The 16,628-nt window shown below is 39.0% G+C and overlaps 1 protein-coding gene across 3 annotated transcripts in view; it reads left to right on the forward strand.

The window, feature by feature from the left end:
* LOC125431532 (E3 SUMO-protein ligase RanBP2-like) overlaps positions 1 to 16,628 on the forward strand; it is a 37,986-nt gene that overhangs the window by 1,182 nt on the left and 20,176 nt on the right. For all 3 annotated transcript variants that reach the window (XM_048494406.1, XM_048494407.1, XM_048494408.1), the window contains exons 2-19: positions 744 to 811; positions 1,166 to 1,277; positions 4,161 to 4,313; positions 5,601 to 5,831; positions 6,640 to 6,785; positions 7,658 to 7,850; positions 8,698 to 8,788; positions 9,293 to 9,502; positions 10,887 to 11,065; positions 11,149 to 11,330; positions 11,676 to 11,799; positions 12,577 to 12,738; positions 14,011 to 14,148; positions 14,227 to 14,373; positions 14,822 to 15,004; positions 15,353 to 15,436; positions 15,810 to 15,945; positions 16,210 to 16,301. In XM_048494406.1, coding sequence (XP_048350363.1) covers positions 744 to 811; positions 1,166 to 1,277; positions 4,161 to 4,313; positions 5,601 to 5,831; positions 6,640 to 6,785; positions 7,658 to 7,850; positions 8,698 to 8,788; positions 9,293 to 9,502; positions 10,887 to 11,065; positions 11,149 to 11,330; positions 11,676 to 11,799; positions 12,577 to 12,738; positions 14,011 to 14,148; positions 14,227 to 14,373; positions 14,822 to 15,004; positions 15,353 to 15,436; positions 15,810 to 15,945; positions 16,210 to 16,301 — 2,631 coding nt within the window. The remainder of the gene's footprint in view (positions 1 to 743; positions 812 to 1,165; positions 1,278 to 4,160; positions 4,314 to 5,600; positions 5,832 to 6,639; positions 6,786 to 7,657; positions 7,851 to 8,697; positions 8,789 to 9,292; positions 9,503 to 10,886; positions 11,066 to 11,148; positions 11,331 to 11,675; positions 11,800 to 12,576; positions 12,739 to 14,010; positions 14,149 to 14,226; positions 14,374 to 14,821; positions 15,005 to 15,352; positions 15,437 to 15,809; positions 15,946 to 16,209; positions 16,302 to 16,628) is intronic.

A 16,628-nucleotide genomic window follows, 5' to 3' on the forward strand; every position in this document is an offset into this window, starting at 1 on the left:
TGTTAGCCTTGCCTTTGTCAACTTTTTGGTTATATGTGGCTGAATGCAAGGAACCAAATACAGTTGAGTGGACTCTCAACTGTGTGTCATCTTAAGAAATGTTAGAAAGAGCATAGGTATATACATGTTTACACATACACGAAAAATACTCATAACAGCTATTCTGTCTTGGTTTCCATGCCTCATTCAGTGTGATAGCTTTAACCGTAAAGTCCTAAGTAACCTATGGCCACGATTTTCAAGTGATGCCTCTTTTGTATACATTATACACTTGGGTCTTTGGAAAAAAAAATGTTGAGACCCACCCACCCCTCAGTCTGAGGTGTGGGACCAAGTCTTCTCAGGGACAGCACCAGGACTGTGGAACTCTTTCCCAGGAGTAATGTACATGGCTCTCCTTCACTGTGGTAAGGAGAGCAGGGTGGGGTAGGGAGGCTTTGAAATTGAGATAAGTATTTGGTAAATGTTGCCAGAACATCAAAATAGAACATTATTAAATACCCCAAATACCCTATTATATTCGACCACCAACATTTCATTTCATTGTACTAGTTTGCAATGTAGGAAGCTGCCTTCATTATTTTTTGATTCAGAAAAGAGTAAGTATTTGGGAAGTGCTATGTTAATCTCAATACTATACCAGCAACTGTAAGCATTTATTGCTAAACCTTTTAAGGTTAAGGGGAATTTTCAACTAGTCATTGATCAGTTTGTTAACTTTAAAAATGTCTCTTTGTCCTTAGAAATCCATGAAGGGATTCTTTTTTGCTAAACTATACTATGAAGCAAAGGAATATGACATTGCTAAAAGGTAATTTAACAGGTTTTTATTCTTAAAGCATAGATGCTTCAGCAAGAGATTTCCTTTTGTGTGTATGGTTTGGTTAATTTCTTGCTTTTTGTAGTAAATGCTAAAATGATAAAGGGTAGACGTGACTTGAAAATGTTTGAAGTTATACTGTTGAAACACTTCTGATACTTATGTTCATTCTGCTAGTAAGTTTTCTGTTTGATGGATACTGGTATGAGACTTTTATAGTGTTGTATGTGTTGCTTAATCATAGAAAGAGTATAAAACTCATTAACAATGTTCAGCTTTGTTGCAGATGAATTTGATTAGCTATTACATGCTGTTGTAGTAAGTTTCTATGTTATTTTTGTGAAGGTACATATCTTCATATCTCAGTGTCCAAGAAAGAGACCCCAAGGCACATAGATTTTTGGGGCAGCTCTGTGAAGCTGAAGATAATATAGAGAAAGCTATTGGGTGTTACAAGGTAAGAAATTAGTAACCCTGAACTTTACCTGCAGTGTTACTGTATCAAAGGGAAGTAGCAAGCTTAAGTGAGCTTGTGAATATTTGCCAAGACACTTGGACTTCTATAGAACGTTGTCAAAGGCCAGTCAGTCTAGCTAAACCTAAGCATTTATCTGAGTTTCCATTCTAGGGGAGGAGCAGGATAAAATTTAATAAAATAATAATCTAATACTGAACTTTTTGTTTAAAACAAGACTGCCATCATCCAGAAACCTGGATTTGATCTACCTTCCTAAGTTATGATCTATATGTGATCTACCTAGCTGAATTCAGTCAACCACCAATATATTAGTGCTGCCATTATGGTTATACTTTCTAACAAGCCACAGAAATAAGACGTTTATTAATCCTCTGGTGCTACTGTGCAGCATATGGCTTGGTTGGTCACAAGTTGTGTGAGCCTTCTTTCGAAGCAGGCAGTGATATGGGGCAGAAAAATTTCCCAGTGTGGTGCTTTTCAGTGAAAAATGTTCCACTCAACACATGTAAATGTCTGTGGTTGTCAGTGCTGGTACATAGTATATCAGTTATATTAGGTGGGCTAAATGTGAGATAAGATAAAGTGGACAAACCCCAGTGTTTGTATGTAAGATAATTGCCTGCTTCAGTTGGCAGTGAAATATTGCTTTCATTGTTTAAATTATGTATTTATATTTTAGGAGCCGCTTGGCCTAGTGGTTAAGTGCTTGCACTGCCACTCACACGGTCAGGAGTTCGAGCCCCCTGTGGGTCAGATATCCTGGCAACTGGCTCATAGCCAACTCAGCCATCCATCCATTTCTTGGTTGGTAAATGTGTAACTAGCTCATTGCTAGGGGGTAAAGAATAGCCAGGGAAAGCAATGGCAAACTACCCCACAAAAGAGACTTGCCTCTAAAATCACAGCTCACAGTGGTCGAGCACGACTGAAGGGGAAACTTTACCTTTTTATTTATATTTTAATCTGAAAATTTTCATGTTTTTAGCTTTTTTTTCCAAAGCCCACTCCACTGAGTGTGGTAATTCTTTCCACTTCAGGTCCCCCTACCCCCCTTTAGACAGCTTTCTTTCAGCTGGCAGCAAGTCTCAAGCCAGTCTCAGCGCAGTAATCTATTTGCTTGTCCAAATGTTTGGGCAAGTGTAGAGCAAGAGGAACTCTCTGCTACTGCATGGATTCTGATTTGGTTGACACAAAGCACTCAGAGCTATTTAAAAAACTTTCATTTTTGAGAGGTAAATATTCCTCAACGATTTAAACAGCATTTATAAATATAACATATATCCAGCTGATATAAAATCTGTTCTATCTAAGGTCACAGCTGACTATAAATTAATGGCCTACCAATGGTTAGCTATGGTAGTATTGGCTGTTTTTTAAGAAACAAGCAAAAGCAAAATAATATATCTGAAGCTTGAATTTGTTACCATGCATACTAAACTAAGTAACACTTAGTTACTTAGTTAGGAGCAGCAGTGGCGTAGTGGTTAAGAGCAAGTGCATTCTAATCTGGAGGAACCGGGTTTGATTCCCCACTCTGCTGCTTGAGCTGTGGAGGTTTTTCTGGGGAATTCAGATTAGCCTGTGCACTCCCACACACGCCAGCTGGGTCACCTTGGGCTAGTCACAGCTTTTTGGAGCACTCTTAGCCCCACCCATCTCACAGGGTGTTTGTTGTGAGGGGGGAAGGGCAAGGAGATTGTAAGCCCCTTTGGAGAGAAAGGGGGGATATAAATCCAAACTCTTCTTCTTCTTTTTGTATGTAGTTACAGTTCATTTGGTTCAGATTTCAAGTTCAAGCAGAACAGTAAACAATGTCTGCAGATGTAACTACACACATGTATGTGGAGAGAGCTTTTTTCCATCCCCTCAGTGTGAAGGCTTAGCTTAACTGCCCTAACTGCCGCAGATAGAATGTTCACTCCTGAAAATTTCTCCCAGCATGCAATCTCTTCACAGCAAGTTAATTGAGTTGAACATGGCATCGATTCCCTGTTATCATGACTTTAATTTGGCTACCTAGAGTTACATTTATTGGTTTTCTTCAGCTGTAAATACACATCTTGGAAGTGCAAGAATGACATGGCCCTTAATGTTACTGGGATACTTCTTCCCTTTACACTGATTTACTTAAGGTTTTGGAGTTATAGTCTTAGTAAACCAGTTTTTTCCATTTTCTGGAAATCAGAACCAAAAAATCTTCAAAAACTAGTGGTATGTATGTGTAAAAACAATGTTGTGTGCTGTCAGATGGCTATACGAAAATAAATGATCAAAACAAAATTAGTACGCCAGTTTTTCTGGTAATTGCTAAAGCATTGTTCACGATTAACTTGACTTTTTAAAAAGCAAATATTCGATTGTGGTTTTAAAAAATCAGTCTGATTGATGGGACAGCAATAGCAGAGTAATGATGGCCTTGTTATGATATGATGTGGGGTACCCTTTGCTTATATAAGTAGCTTCCATGTGAATTGTGCCTAGATAGTTCTGTGCCTTAGGTCAGTTATTAAGCGTAAAAATCCAGTCGCTACCAACATTGTTTTTATTCATTTAAAACTTTAAAAAAAAACCCACTTCCATCTAGGAGCCTAAATTCGTCTTGGCTCTTTGAAATTCTTGCTAAATACTGTATGAAGTGGCTGTGACTGCACAAATTTTTGTAGATGTAACCACAAAATTGTCACCTGTTCGTTAGACACCTTGCCACATGTGTTTACGTGCATCTATTGCAAATAAAGGGCTAGAATGATTTTAAACAAGTGCCTAGCCCCTTTTAACCTGTTCTGATTTGTTTCAGCCATTGTAAAGCAAATTTACATATAGTATAGACTTTAATCCTGTGTTTCCTTACTGGGACTTTAGCGTTCAGTGGAACTGAATCCAACACAGAAAGATCTTGTGTTGAAGATTGCAGAGCTGTTATGCAGCACTGATATTATTGATGGAAGAGCAAAATACTGGGTCGACAGAGCGACCAAACTGTTTCCTGGAAGCCCTTCCATTTTCCGATTGAAGGTAAAAAAATTATTTTATTTGTAACTTCAGTGAGGCTTCTATTGAGATTTAAGAAATAAATTTTGATATAAAACAAATCTCTTCTGTATTTCAAAATATATTCTCATACCTTACAAAGCCATGGCTGGCATCAATCAATTAAGTGAATCTTAGACATACATTTCTTCTGTCCTCTCTCATCCTCTTCTTCCTGTCTGAACCAACATTGTATAGTTTTGTTGTTTTGCTTCTAGCCAGATTTCCAAATCACAGTTTGAATATGGTTTGCAATTCTGATGTTAGGCAACTACAAAATGTAGTTTGTCAGTTCAAGTTAAATGATAAATGGAGATTCCTGACCATGAGTTAGCTGCCAGGTTGCTTTCTGCTAGCATTAGGGCAGCTTTTTTGCCATTTTGGCCCTTGGGGTTCTTGATGGTCCCTTGCTCTGCAGGATGGTCCCTTGCTCTTCAGACTTCATGGATATTGGAAAGGCTCATCTTTGAACAAGGATACATAAAACAAGCTGAATTCCAACAAGACATGAGTGCTGCTGGGGAGTGCAAGGCCTGACCCAGGAATTAAATTGTCACCTGTTCCGGATGGGGTTGCACTCACCTTGAAAGAATTGGTCTGTAGTCTGGGGTGCTCTTGGACCCAGGTCCATTGCTGAATAAGTAGAGAGTAACTGTGGCCAAGAGTGCCTTTTACTGGTTAGCCAGCTGTGGCCTTTCCTGGACATAAAAGATCTGATCACTGATTCCTGCACTGGTTAAAGCTAGATTAGGTTATTGCAATCCACTTTATATGGGGCTGCTGTTAGGTGTTCAGGGCACAGTTCAAGGTACTGATTTTGACCGTCAAAGCACTACATGGTTTGAGACCAAGGACCACCTTCTCCCTTATGAACCTGTCTGACCAATATAGTCATATTTGGAGACCTTGCTTCAAGTGCTCCACCATCTGAGATTAGATGGATGGCAGCCCACCCTGGTCATGATGCCAAAGCTCTGGAAGACTCTCCCATGGAGATTTGTCTGTCCCCTTCTGTTGCCATCTTTCACAAGTGCCTGAAAACTTTTGTTTCATTTGGCATTTCTTCAGTGATCTATGCTTCCTTACCAATGTTTTAATTGCTGTCTTTATGTGTTATATGTATTTTAACTGTTTAATTCTTTTAATGGTGTGTGTTTGGAGTGAAGTTGATTATTGTGCATGTTTTAAGTTGTTAGCACCCATGTAATTCAGAAAGGCAGGATACAAACTTTGTAAACAAATAGAAGTAATATTTTTACTGTTTTCTTTTAGGAGCGTCTGTTGGATTGCAGTGGGGAAGATGGTTGGAATCAGCTTTTTGATTTGATTCAGTCTGAATTGTATGCCAGACCAGATGACATATATGTTAACATCAGACTAGTAAAGCTATACGTGTCCAATAAAAGACTAAGGGATGCTGTGGCACATTGTCGGGAAGCAGAGAGAAATAATTTTTTACAGTCAAGCTTGGAATGGTGCTTGTGTGTTGTACAGACTCTTAAGGTTTGTTTAGTTGTGTTATTAAGGGGGATTTTCTGTTGCATTGCTTCTATATTGGGCTTTGTCTTTAGGGCAGGGATTCTGAAGTATTATAGCGAGCCCACTTCAGTAAAGGTTAAACAAGTCTTCAAATCATGCGTTGGCAGAGCTTTTTGACCATTATTTGGGACTAGCAATTCATGTGTGCCTACAGCATGCCTGTATGGTGTTGCTCCAACATATGCCTTTCTATGTGTAGAAGACTTTTCTACCATTCAGTGGTACCTCTGTGCAAGATAAATAAAGTATGAAGTTGCATTTCTATTGCATAAGCGGAGGCTTCAGAACAACTGTTTTACTGTTGAGCTTTATGGAATAGCACTAGTAGCTATTTTCCATTCATGGTCCTTCATATCTAATCCAAACTGTCAGTCTAAAGCACATACATTAGGTGGAACATTGCCTTAAGATGGCCAACACTGCCTCAGTATGCACATGTAATCAGGGGTCTTAGGAGAAAGCAATTTCCTCACCATCACCTGGTCTTACTTTTCAAATTAAGGATTGTTCCTTCAGAGGACTGGGCTGTATTGGTGTACTGATTAAAATATCCTTAATGTAATATAATCCTGTCATAAAGTCTCTTCATTTGTATATACAGGACAGTTTTTACTTAGTTGCCTACACTGTTGAGTGTTCATGTCAGCAGCATCTGCTTCAATTTCAAAAAATGCTACAGGATGAATATATTTCATATTTATCTGTCTACTTTGCATAATAAATAATGACAGACGTTTCATAACTGACCTAGTCTTTGAATCATTCCTTCTAGGAATATCTGGAATGTATAAAAAATTCTGAGTCTGATAAAGCTAATTGGAAAAGAACCCACCGGGATCTATTGTTGGCATACTCTAATCTGGTTGCAATGATGCTTTCAAACAGAGATGTGAAAGAGAGCAGAGAATCCCTCGAAAGGTATTTTCATTTTATCATCTCTCCTTTTATTAGTAAACGTGACCTTCCCCCGCCTCTCCCTGGAATGAGACCACTCACAAAGCACAGTTTTCTGAATGATACAGAAAAGCAGGCTATGGGCTTAAAACAAAATGACGACCCAAGAAAGAAGTGTATGATTCTTGCCCTCTAGGAGCCATGAAGTTTTGAAGCAGTGTAGTGAATGGAGAAGGGAAAGGCAGTTTATCTTCCAAACCCCTATATTTTGAAATGGAACATAAAACGATAAGACTATTTTGAAGCTCAAATATCGGGAGTGGGGAGAATTGGTGAGGATTGAAGGTCATTCACCCAAGAACACGTGGGAGGGGAAGAGAGAAGCAGAGACCCTAACAGTGTTTGTCATTCTGTAATTACTTACGACCTCTGGTTGGGGAATATGTGTTACATTATGTCTCTCAGCTTCTTTCTCACCTAGATTTGAATCTTTTCAGTCACGATGACTGTGCTACAATGGTAGCCTGTAAAGGTTTGAGGCTAGGTGAGCAAAAGCTACCCATGTAGCACTGGAGTTGGTGGGGCAGGGGAGGTTAGAGTTTCCTCTCGATCAAGACAGAACTCTTCTAATTATGCCTGTTTTGGTGAGGCTCAGGTTCTTGTGTTTTCATAAAAACCTCAACATTCATTTGAAGTGTTGGGACCATCCACCCCCACCTCCCCTTCTTTGCTCTTTTGTCTGTGGAAAGCTTAGCAGAGGAGCAACAAGGGGCAAAAGGCAAAGAAAACAAAATCAACCATTTTGCTTTAGTATATGTACCAGTGTGCTCTGTTTGCAGCAGTGAGTACTGATCCCTGAGACTGGTATTGATGCTAATGAACACTTTGTCTTGTAGCTTTGATCATACACTTTATTCAGTGAAACAACATGTAACCAGGGATGATGAGCTGTCTGTAACCTTCCTGGAAATGAGGGGCCACTTCTACATGCATGCTGGAACTCTGCTCTTAAAAATGGCCCAGCAAAGTGAAGTGCAGTGGAGAGCAGTTTATGAATTGGCAGCATTGTGTTACCTTATAGCTTTTCAGGTAGGCTGTTTTCAGCAGCATGCATTGTTTTTGACATGCTTGTCTTTTTGGTCGATACTACTTGTGCTGTACTTTTGTAGTAAATGCAAAAGGGATGCTTCCTCAACACTCCCATCAACTCTTAAAATGGTAAGTCTGTTTTGGTGGGGAAGTGGGCTTGTCAACAGTACAAGGGTCTAGAGCTAAAAACACAAGAGAAATCAAGAGTCAGCTATCTGTGGATACCTAATTAGCTCAGCTGTGAAATTTGCTGCTCACCTGAAGTTCACCTAGCAGACACTGCTTGCACAGAGTGTCATTCCAGCTGTAGTGTTCTCTGCCAGAGGGCCACAGTGATGCTTTATAGCTGCTGCCTCATTGTGTTCTGTGACTTCTGGCATCGGTTTCCTTGCCTTCTGCTAGCTCTGCTGCTGAGGCTGGCAGAATGCTTTTAATTGATTTGTGCACATTTTCTTTGTAGGTTTGTGCCAATTGATTAGGCAGGTTGAAGCAAAGCATTCAGCCTCCCTTTTTCTTGATTTTGCATCAGATGTGCCCATGGCCTAATTTTTAAATGTTATATCGCTGTCGTCTTGTTTTTGGAAAGACTGAATGTTCAAAATACAAGTTTTCCCTCTTTTTTTGAAGATTGAGAATCCATTGCAGTCATTTTGCATCATGCATCTGTGATATGAATCTCAAGTTAAGCACCTTATTTTTAATTTTGCATTACTGAGCGTAGTTCAATGTTGTATGAAGCCATATTGTATAAAACTATTTTTATAACCTCTTTACAATGTGTTCTTATTAAGCTTGGAGTACCTTTTAGTGCAAATCGAATACTTTATGTTTGTGTACTCCCTACCAGGTTCCCAGACCAAAGGCAAAACTAATAAAAGGAGATCAAGCTGAACAAGCGAAGTTGGAAACGTTAGCTTGCGACCGACAAAGCCAATCTGGTAATAAGAGTAAAAATTGAAATTTGTTTTAAAATGAAAACTGTTGGCATTAAGTAGATATGCCCAAGCAGTGTATGAATTCAGTGAGTTGGAATTATACATCCTGGCTTGTTTCCACACAAACAGTTTTGTGTAGATGTCAGTGGAATGTCCACATGGCAGTTTTCCCTGCACCATCCTTGCCTCATGGCAGCCATTTTGCTCCCTGAACCCAGAGGGATTTTTTCAGGCATTACAAAAGTAAAAACTGTGTCGCTGTTACACTGTTATAGTCTCTGTTGCAACAGTACACTAGTTCCCAGTTTTCATTTTAAGTTTCTATCCCTTTTATGTGCAGCCAGTACCTCTCTCTTTTGTAACTCTGCAATCAAAAGGGCTTGGTATTTCATTTTTTAAAAATGCAATTGGGAGCTAGTACATTGTAATAAATCTTTTTAAAGTCTTTCTTTATTAAGCAGTAACTTGGTCCTGCTGCCCTTGGTAATATTATATCTTCTGTTTCAGGCCACATGCTGCTAAACCTTTGTCATGGCAAGCAAGACTTCTTCAAGGAGATTGTTGAATCATTTGCAAACAAGAGTGGGCAGTCTGTCTTATTTGATGCACTGTTTGGGACTGACGCTTGTAGAAAGAGTTCCCTCCTTGGTACTGATGATATCCGAAATGTTGGTGTACAAGCACCAGAAAACATGGAGCTAACGAGATATGATATTGGTAAGAGGTTTGAGAATCCTAAATTCCTACCCAAGTAGATTGTATGTTGCACAAGACATTCACAGAATTCAAGACCACTCAGGCCTTCATAGATACTAACAAAAAGTTGGACAGGTAATGAAGGCATTAGTGGAATCATCTTTTATAAGAATAAAATATGGGGGGAACTTCCATGGGACATTAATGTGAACAGAACATTTTTTCAGACTGAAGGATACACTCCGCACGACTGGGATATATTGGCTGACAGAAGTCAATAAACATGCCTAGGCAAGAAGGAATTATCTTGCTGTTAGGTTGAAACTGGGGTACCTGTTTCAGGAATATCTGTCTTCTTTGTCCTGAGCAGAGATTCCATGCATCAATTCGAAATTATTTGGGTTCCACAAACATGTGTATGATACCAACTGATACAGGGTTTATGTTGAAATGTAGATCATTTTGTTGGATAATATCTTAGACTAAATATGAAGCACATATATCATACTTTGATAGCAGATGATGTCTGTGCACCAGTGTTAATAATGGGTTACATCCAGCTGATAGAGCTGGAACAGCCTGGTTTGATACTCACCGTGGCAGGTCATCAAATCTGCAGGCTATGGCCACACCCAAGTTTTAAGAACCTGCGGAAGTGGGGAGAAAAAAATAGGGATGTGACCATTTTTTGGTATCTGGTTTCTGCTTTAAAAGTCCCAGAAATTTTCAAATAAGCTGAGCCTCCATGGTCGTTTTTTTTAATTGGGGGGGGGGGGGGTTGGGGTTAAAAATCTGAACCAGAAACATTCTGAGTCGCCAACCTGGATGCAGGGATTGGCAGAGCCAGCCTCTGCATGCAGCTCAGTTGGCTGCCCCAACCACCCCTGAAGCTCATTTTCCAGCATTTTTTCAGCTTGGGCTATTTGGTTCTGCCTGGATAGCGGGGGGCGGGGGGCGGGGGGGGGGGGCATTTCCTGGCTCAACTGCATCCGGGTGCACAACCATAGAGAAAAGCTTAGGTTGGATCTTAAAACAGTTGACAATCACCTTCCAGCAATTCTTTGAGTACCTGCAGAGTCTGCTCTTGGGTGTCAAGGACCCCTTAGGAATGGCAGGGGAAGAAAGCATGCTAAGGGTCTGGGAAGAGAGGAGTTGGCAAAAATCTCCCTCCCATATTCTGTCCACAAAAGTGCCATTCTGCCAATAAAGCTACTGTTTCACCAGAGGAATGGCATCTTTGTATCCTGCTGAAAGTTTGTTGGTCCCTTTTGATGCATTTGATTAAGCAATTGCTTCTGTGAGTAAAAATTTTGCAGCTAGAGTCCAAATGTGGTTTGCTGTTTCTTAATGCAGCATTGAGGAATTTGATGTTTTTGAAAGTAAATCCGTTTATGCTGGTCCTTAGGTGCCATTCGGTTGCACAGTGGCAGTCTCCAGCACCTTACATGGCTTGGTCTGCAGTGGAGATCCATGTCAACTTTGCAAGCCATTCGCAAGTGGCTAAAGCAGATTTTTCATTTGCCTCAGGAAACATCAAGGCTTGAGACCAATGCTCCTGAATCAGTTTGCATACTGGACCTGGAAGTAAGAAAACCCTTAAAACTGAACTTTCAGGCATTGAGTTTTTACTTTGCTATATGACTTAATATGTGTTTTGTGTCGAACAGGTATTTCTACTTGGAGTGATATTTGCCAGCCATTTGCAGTCCCAGGAAACCGAGAAGTATAACACTCTGTACACTGTATACCAGCCTCAGTTTCTGCCGTTGCCTGTATGCAAACAACTTTGTACTGACAGGCAGAGAGATTGGTGGGATGCTGTTTATAACCTTGTTCACAAACGGGCTGTGTAAGTGTAACTGTTACTCTTTTTGAATGCTTTGTGGCCTGTCTACAAAGTTTGTCTTAATCACTTGCCATTTCATTGATCCTTTTTTACATTGAGGGATGTGTCCTTAAATTTTCCTGTGCTGAGTGTACAAAGCAGACAGGGGCTATCAGAGGTTTCTTTCATGTTCTTATTCTCTGTGTTAGGTAGAACTTTTTTGGCCAGACTTTTAATATCAGTTGTAGGAGTTTTCTTTGTAGCGTAATTTCTGTAAACTATTAGCATTATTTTACATGGGACGGTTTGTCAGAAGAACTCAATAGTATTGTACAGCGGACCTTATCCTGTATAAATGCTCTCTTTCAGGCCTGGGACAGCAGCAAAAATGAGGCTTAGAGTCCAGCATGAAATAAGCAACCTAAGAGCCTTGGGAAAACATGGACTTCAGCCAGCTCTAATTATCCACTGGGCAAAAAGTCTTCTTAAAACGGTTTGTTGGGTTTTTACAAGATGGTTTTGTGTTTTTATCACCCAAATGTGCATTAATTCAATCATGTCTGTCCGTACATTTCTAGTACAAGATGAAGCAGAATTGCTGAGTGTTGATTAGAGTCCATTTAAATCTTTTGCCAGAAAATCACTGTAAAACTTAAGTGTGTGAAAATAATTCTAAACAGTTAATATTTTATCTTTAATTTTTATTGTTTTGTACATGCTTTTCTGTTTTTCCTTCTGTAAGTTTTATTAATATATTCTTGTATATTGTGTAAAGAAATAGGTTTACAGTTGGCAAATGCCATTATTACTTACTTTGAACTACGAAGTTAACTTAATACTTGTATTTATATTGTAATCTAAAATTGCAAGTAAATATTGGTGGGGTAAACAAAGTTAAAAAGCAGTTGCTAGTTACCTTCTTCTGTAAAAGACTGTAAGAATTTAGAACTTGTCTAGAGAGATTATGTGGGAGTCTCCTTTGGCTTCCAGACAGCAAAAGTGAATCATGTCTGTCTGAGTTCTGAGCACTAAATGTGTTCATTCACTTTCAAAAATGTGTATGTTGGCTTTCTGAAGAATCGAAATGCAAGATGGCTTCCTTTAATGAGATAATTGGAAAAAATTAAAATACTGTTAAGCCATTAATATACGTACATAAAAATCCTAGGAGCGCAAACTAAAACTAGTAACATTGGCATAATGTCAGAAAGAGAAATGTGAATTGTTGCCAGATTAACAAACATTTAATTTCCACTGTGTTACTTTGCAGGGCTGTAGCCTTAATTCTTTTTATGACCAAAGGGAATACATTGGACGCAGTGTGTATTATTGGAAAAAAGTTTTGCCAATGCTTGAGACAATCAAGAAAAAGAAAAGCATTCCTGAGCCTGTTAATCCTTTGTTCAAGCATTTTCACAGTGAAGATATTCAGGTAATAAAAGATGGTGGCAACTAGTAATGATACTCTTAAAAGCAACTTGAGAAATATAGAACTACAAAAGGAAAATTCTGTTTCAGTGTGCATTTGAATCTTCTTACCAACAGTGTTTGTTTCGTATTGATTTTTTTAAAATTCTTGACCATAAAGAATTAGCCTATTTCTAGAAGGAGCTCCAGCAAGGAAGTCCAGACAAGTAAAAGGGTTAGGAAAGGTGAATGTAGTGGAGGAAGAACTGTGTAGGTGCAAAACAGGAAAACAGAAGGATCTGGCAGGTGGGTAAGGTAGAGGGGAAATCACAGGAAAAGAAGGGAGGTCCCCTTCCACACTGAGCACTCATATGTTTCTTATTTATTAACTGGAGTCATTTCAAACTTGTAAGCTGTTAGTGTCAGTTCTTCGTAGTATTTCACAAGGGATGAATGAAAATATTCACAAACGAGATAAATATTCGAAAAGGAGCCTTATATATAGAAATCAGTTAGATACAATATATGTGGACAATGGGCAGAAAGTGATAGCACACCCACTGATGCAAGCTATTTTGTGCTGGCAGAGGGGCAATTTGACCAGGCGGCTGCAGGCGGACCCAGGCCCACCAGCACAAAAACCTGGCCTGTGGCGTTCCAGGGGGGAAGGCTAACCTTAGTTGGCCTCCAGAGCCCAGTAGGCCCTGTGCACTGGTGGAACTGCTGGCAGAGGTGGCGAGTCTCTGTTCTTCCCTATGGTGGTATAGCTCTGTTCTTCCCTGTGGGGAATTTTGGGCTTCCTGTGCTGTGGGAAAGCCTTTTGGAGGGGGCAAGGCAGCACCAGAGCAGTGCTGTTGTCGCCCACCAGCCCTGTTTGGATCAGGTTGTTAATATTAGATGCTGCTAGACGTCCTCTCTTTTTCTTGACTTGTAAAACTTCTACAGTGGAATTTTTTCGTAATCATGACATTTTTTGCTTGGACTATCTTTGCATATTGTCTTGTTACCTTCATCCATATGCTTTTTAAATGAACTTTAAATAATGCTTCATTTTCTCCAGTCAAGTTTATTCCCAAATGGTTAACTAGATTTCAGGTAACATCTCAACCTGTAATGTTAATAATTTCTTCTTCCTGCTTTTTTAAAAATTCAAAATTATTTTAGTCTTCCTATTAATTTTATATCTTGAAAGGGATCCACTTTTTCAATTTGTCCCATTATATATTAACAGTTGTGAGTTTGAAGTTAAGTATTATATAATTAGCATAGCTTTTCATTTTAAATTCTTCTCCTTCAGGCTTCCCACGTTGAAGGATATCAAGAGGAGGCACACATAGCATTTGCTATATTGGACGCTGTTGATGGAAAAACAGATGATGCTATGCAAGCATTTGAAGCTATTAAAAACGTTGTCTCATACTGGAATCTTGCCCTGGTAAGTACTGAATTACTTCAGGTATCTTCCCATATCCTTTAAAAGCTGCCTTCTCAAGTCTCTTGTTCTTTTTGGTAGATTTTCCAGAGGAAAGCTGAAGAGATGGACAATGATGGTATGTCACCAGAAGAACAAGAAGAATGCAGGAATTGTCTAAAGAAAAGCAGAGACTATCTCATAAAGATAATTGATGAAAGCTGCACAGATACCTCAGTAATGGAAAAGGTTCATAATTTGAATTAGCCTTATTTTCAAAGTAAACTCTACGTAACAAAGTGGTAATCACTAATAGTATACTGTAATAGTACACTGAAACTAATACTTTGAATATTAAACATATTAGAAAAAAAGTTGAATGTAGTTCTTCTAAACTATAAGTGTCTATTTTAAATCTTTACTTGTGAACCAATTAAAATTTCCATCCCAATCAGTTCCAGCATTAATATTGAGTATGTGGGGATAGAAATTTGAGTTGGTTCACAAGCAACCCTTGTTTTTAAATTTTCTAATTTGAATGCCACTTCAGTTTAATTTATTATTGAAACAAAGTGGTTGGCTCTGAAATCCCAGCAATGTTTAAGTACAGGCAGAACATATAGTTAGCAGGCCAAAATACAGTTGTCCAGTGTAAAGTGATTTCTAAAATCCTGTGTACTTTGAAATTTTCTTTTAGTTACCTGTATCTGTAGAAACGGTTAAGGAGATGTTAGAAGGGGTATTGCAAGAACTTGGGGACAACGGTGAAGAAAGGAGTTCTGCCTTAAACAATGACTTAAACCATCCAGCTGAAATGGAAATTAAACATTCTACACCATCACCCACAAAATTCTCACTGTCTCCAAGTAAAAGCTACAAGGTATGTTGGCCAAAAATAATAGCATCCACAGTGTGGATGGAGGGTATTGTGAGCTGGTTACTTTTTTTGCTGACTAAATTGAATTTTTCATTCTAGAGAAAGAAGTGTTTTATGTGCGTTACATAGGCAGTTCTCATTCCCCTTCTCTGCAGTGATAAGGTTTGACAGTTTTCTGGTCGTTTGTTTCTGGCTGTGAACAGCTTGGATTACACTCCTTGATCTATTGCTCTAGATTATTGAAGGAGCATGATTGTAGTGGAAACTCGTTATGGGAAATAAGAAATTGTAAGAAGTGCAGAAGGTAGCATCTTCCTTTACCTGGTCTAAATGCCTAACCATTTTTTTCAGTTCTCTCCCAAAACTCCTCCTCGCTGGGCAGAGGACCAAAAATCTCTACTTCAGATGCTCTGTCAGCAAGTAGAATCTATCAAGGTAAATATAACTGAATCACACAACGCTGTATATATTGTGAGCCCATATTTTGCTGTGCAGTTTATCTTCATTTAAGTCCATCAGATTCTCAAGAAGTTTATACTCAGTGCAAATTCCAGAAATGCATCTGGAACATACTTCATTCCAACATGGTTGAATTAAATGAAATTGCTTATTTTAAATTGTAGTTCCAAATTTTCCAAGTCTCCAAACTCTAGCAGTAGCAGAGATTTAAACACATTTCAGAGCAGTTTAGGTGATTGTAGTGTTACACTTTCATTTGGCTTCCTTTTTCCTTCAGTTCTACAAAGGCATTAGTACTTTATATCGTTGTATTATTGTTTCCTTTACATTCTGACTTTCTCTCTAACAGCACGAGATGCAAGAACTGAAACTTAATAATTCAAACTCAAACATTTCCCATCGGTGGCCTGCTGAAAGCTATCCAACAGAGACAATGTCAGATGGCTATCAAGGAGCACAGAACTTTCATGGAGCACCATTAACTGGTAATTAGGTTGTAGGATGTAAAGCTCTAGATGCTGGCAGATTGTTACTGAAAAATACTAAAGCTTAAAAGGGAAGAGAGTTCTATGAATCCAGTATGTACTTATCATTCAGAATCGCAGGATTAAATTTAGTATTTGCCACAAGTGTTGAGGATTGAGGGTGCCAGCTTCCCTTGCAAGGCATAATTGCACAGTAGAACTGAAGGCAGAAATATTTACGTTTAAGCAAATGGTCAACTTACCCTTGATCTCTTGTTTTTTCAGTTGCTACAACAGATCCATCGGTCTACTACAACCCATCTCCAGCTTCCCAGTACCTTCTACGAACAGCAGCCACTAATGCGACTCCCACAAAGGTAGCCGCTAAATATTATTGATGATATAGTATTTTTGGACATGAAGAGACAAAGACCTAACTTGCAAACCAATCTACTTAGTTAAATTAGCATTTTAAGCCCTTTTTTTACTATGGGAAAGGGAAGGAACAGCTGATGAAAATGGGTGAGGTTACACTTTTTTGGGATGCTGAGATGGTTATAAACATTCCCACTACTCTTCTGAATGTAGCTACTGCAACTTTTTTGTCACCTCCCATCATACTTTTAACCCAGCTGTTACACAGTTTCCTGCAGCTTAATGTAATGTGGCATTCCACCCTAAAATGTAAATTGAAAATTGTATTG

The sequence above is a fragment of the Sphaerodactylus townsendi genome, linkage group LG04 (assembly GCF_021028975.2).
Source record: "Sphaerodactylus townsendi isolate TG3544 linkage group LG04, MPM_Stown_v2.3, whole genome shotgun sequence".
NCBI lineage: Eukaryota > Metazoa > Chordata > Lepidosauria > Squamata > Sphaerodactylidae > Sphaerodactylus > Sphaerodactylus townsendi.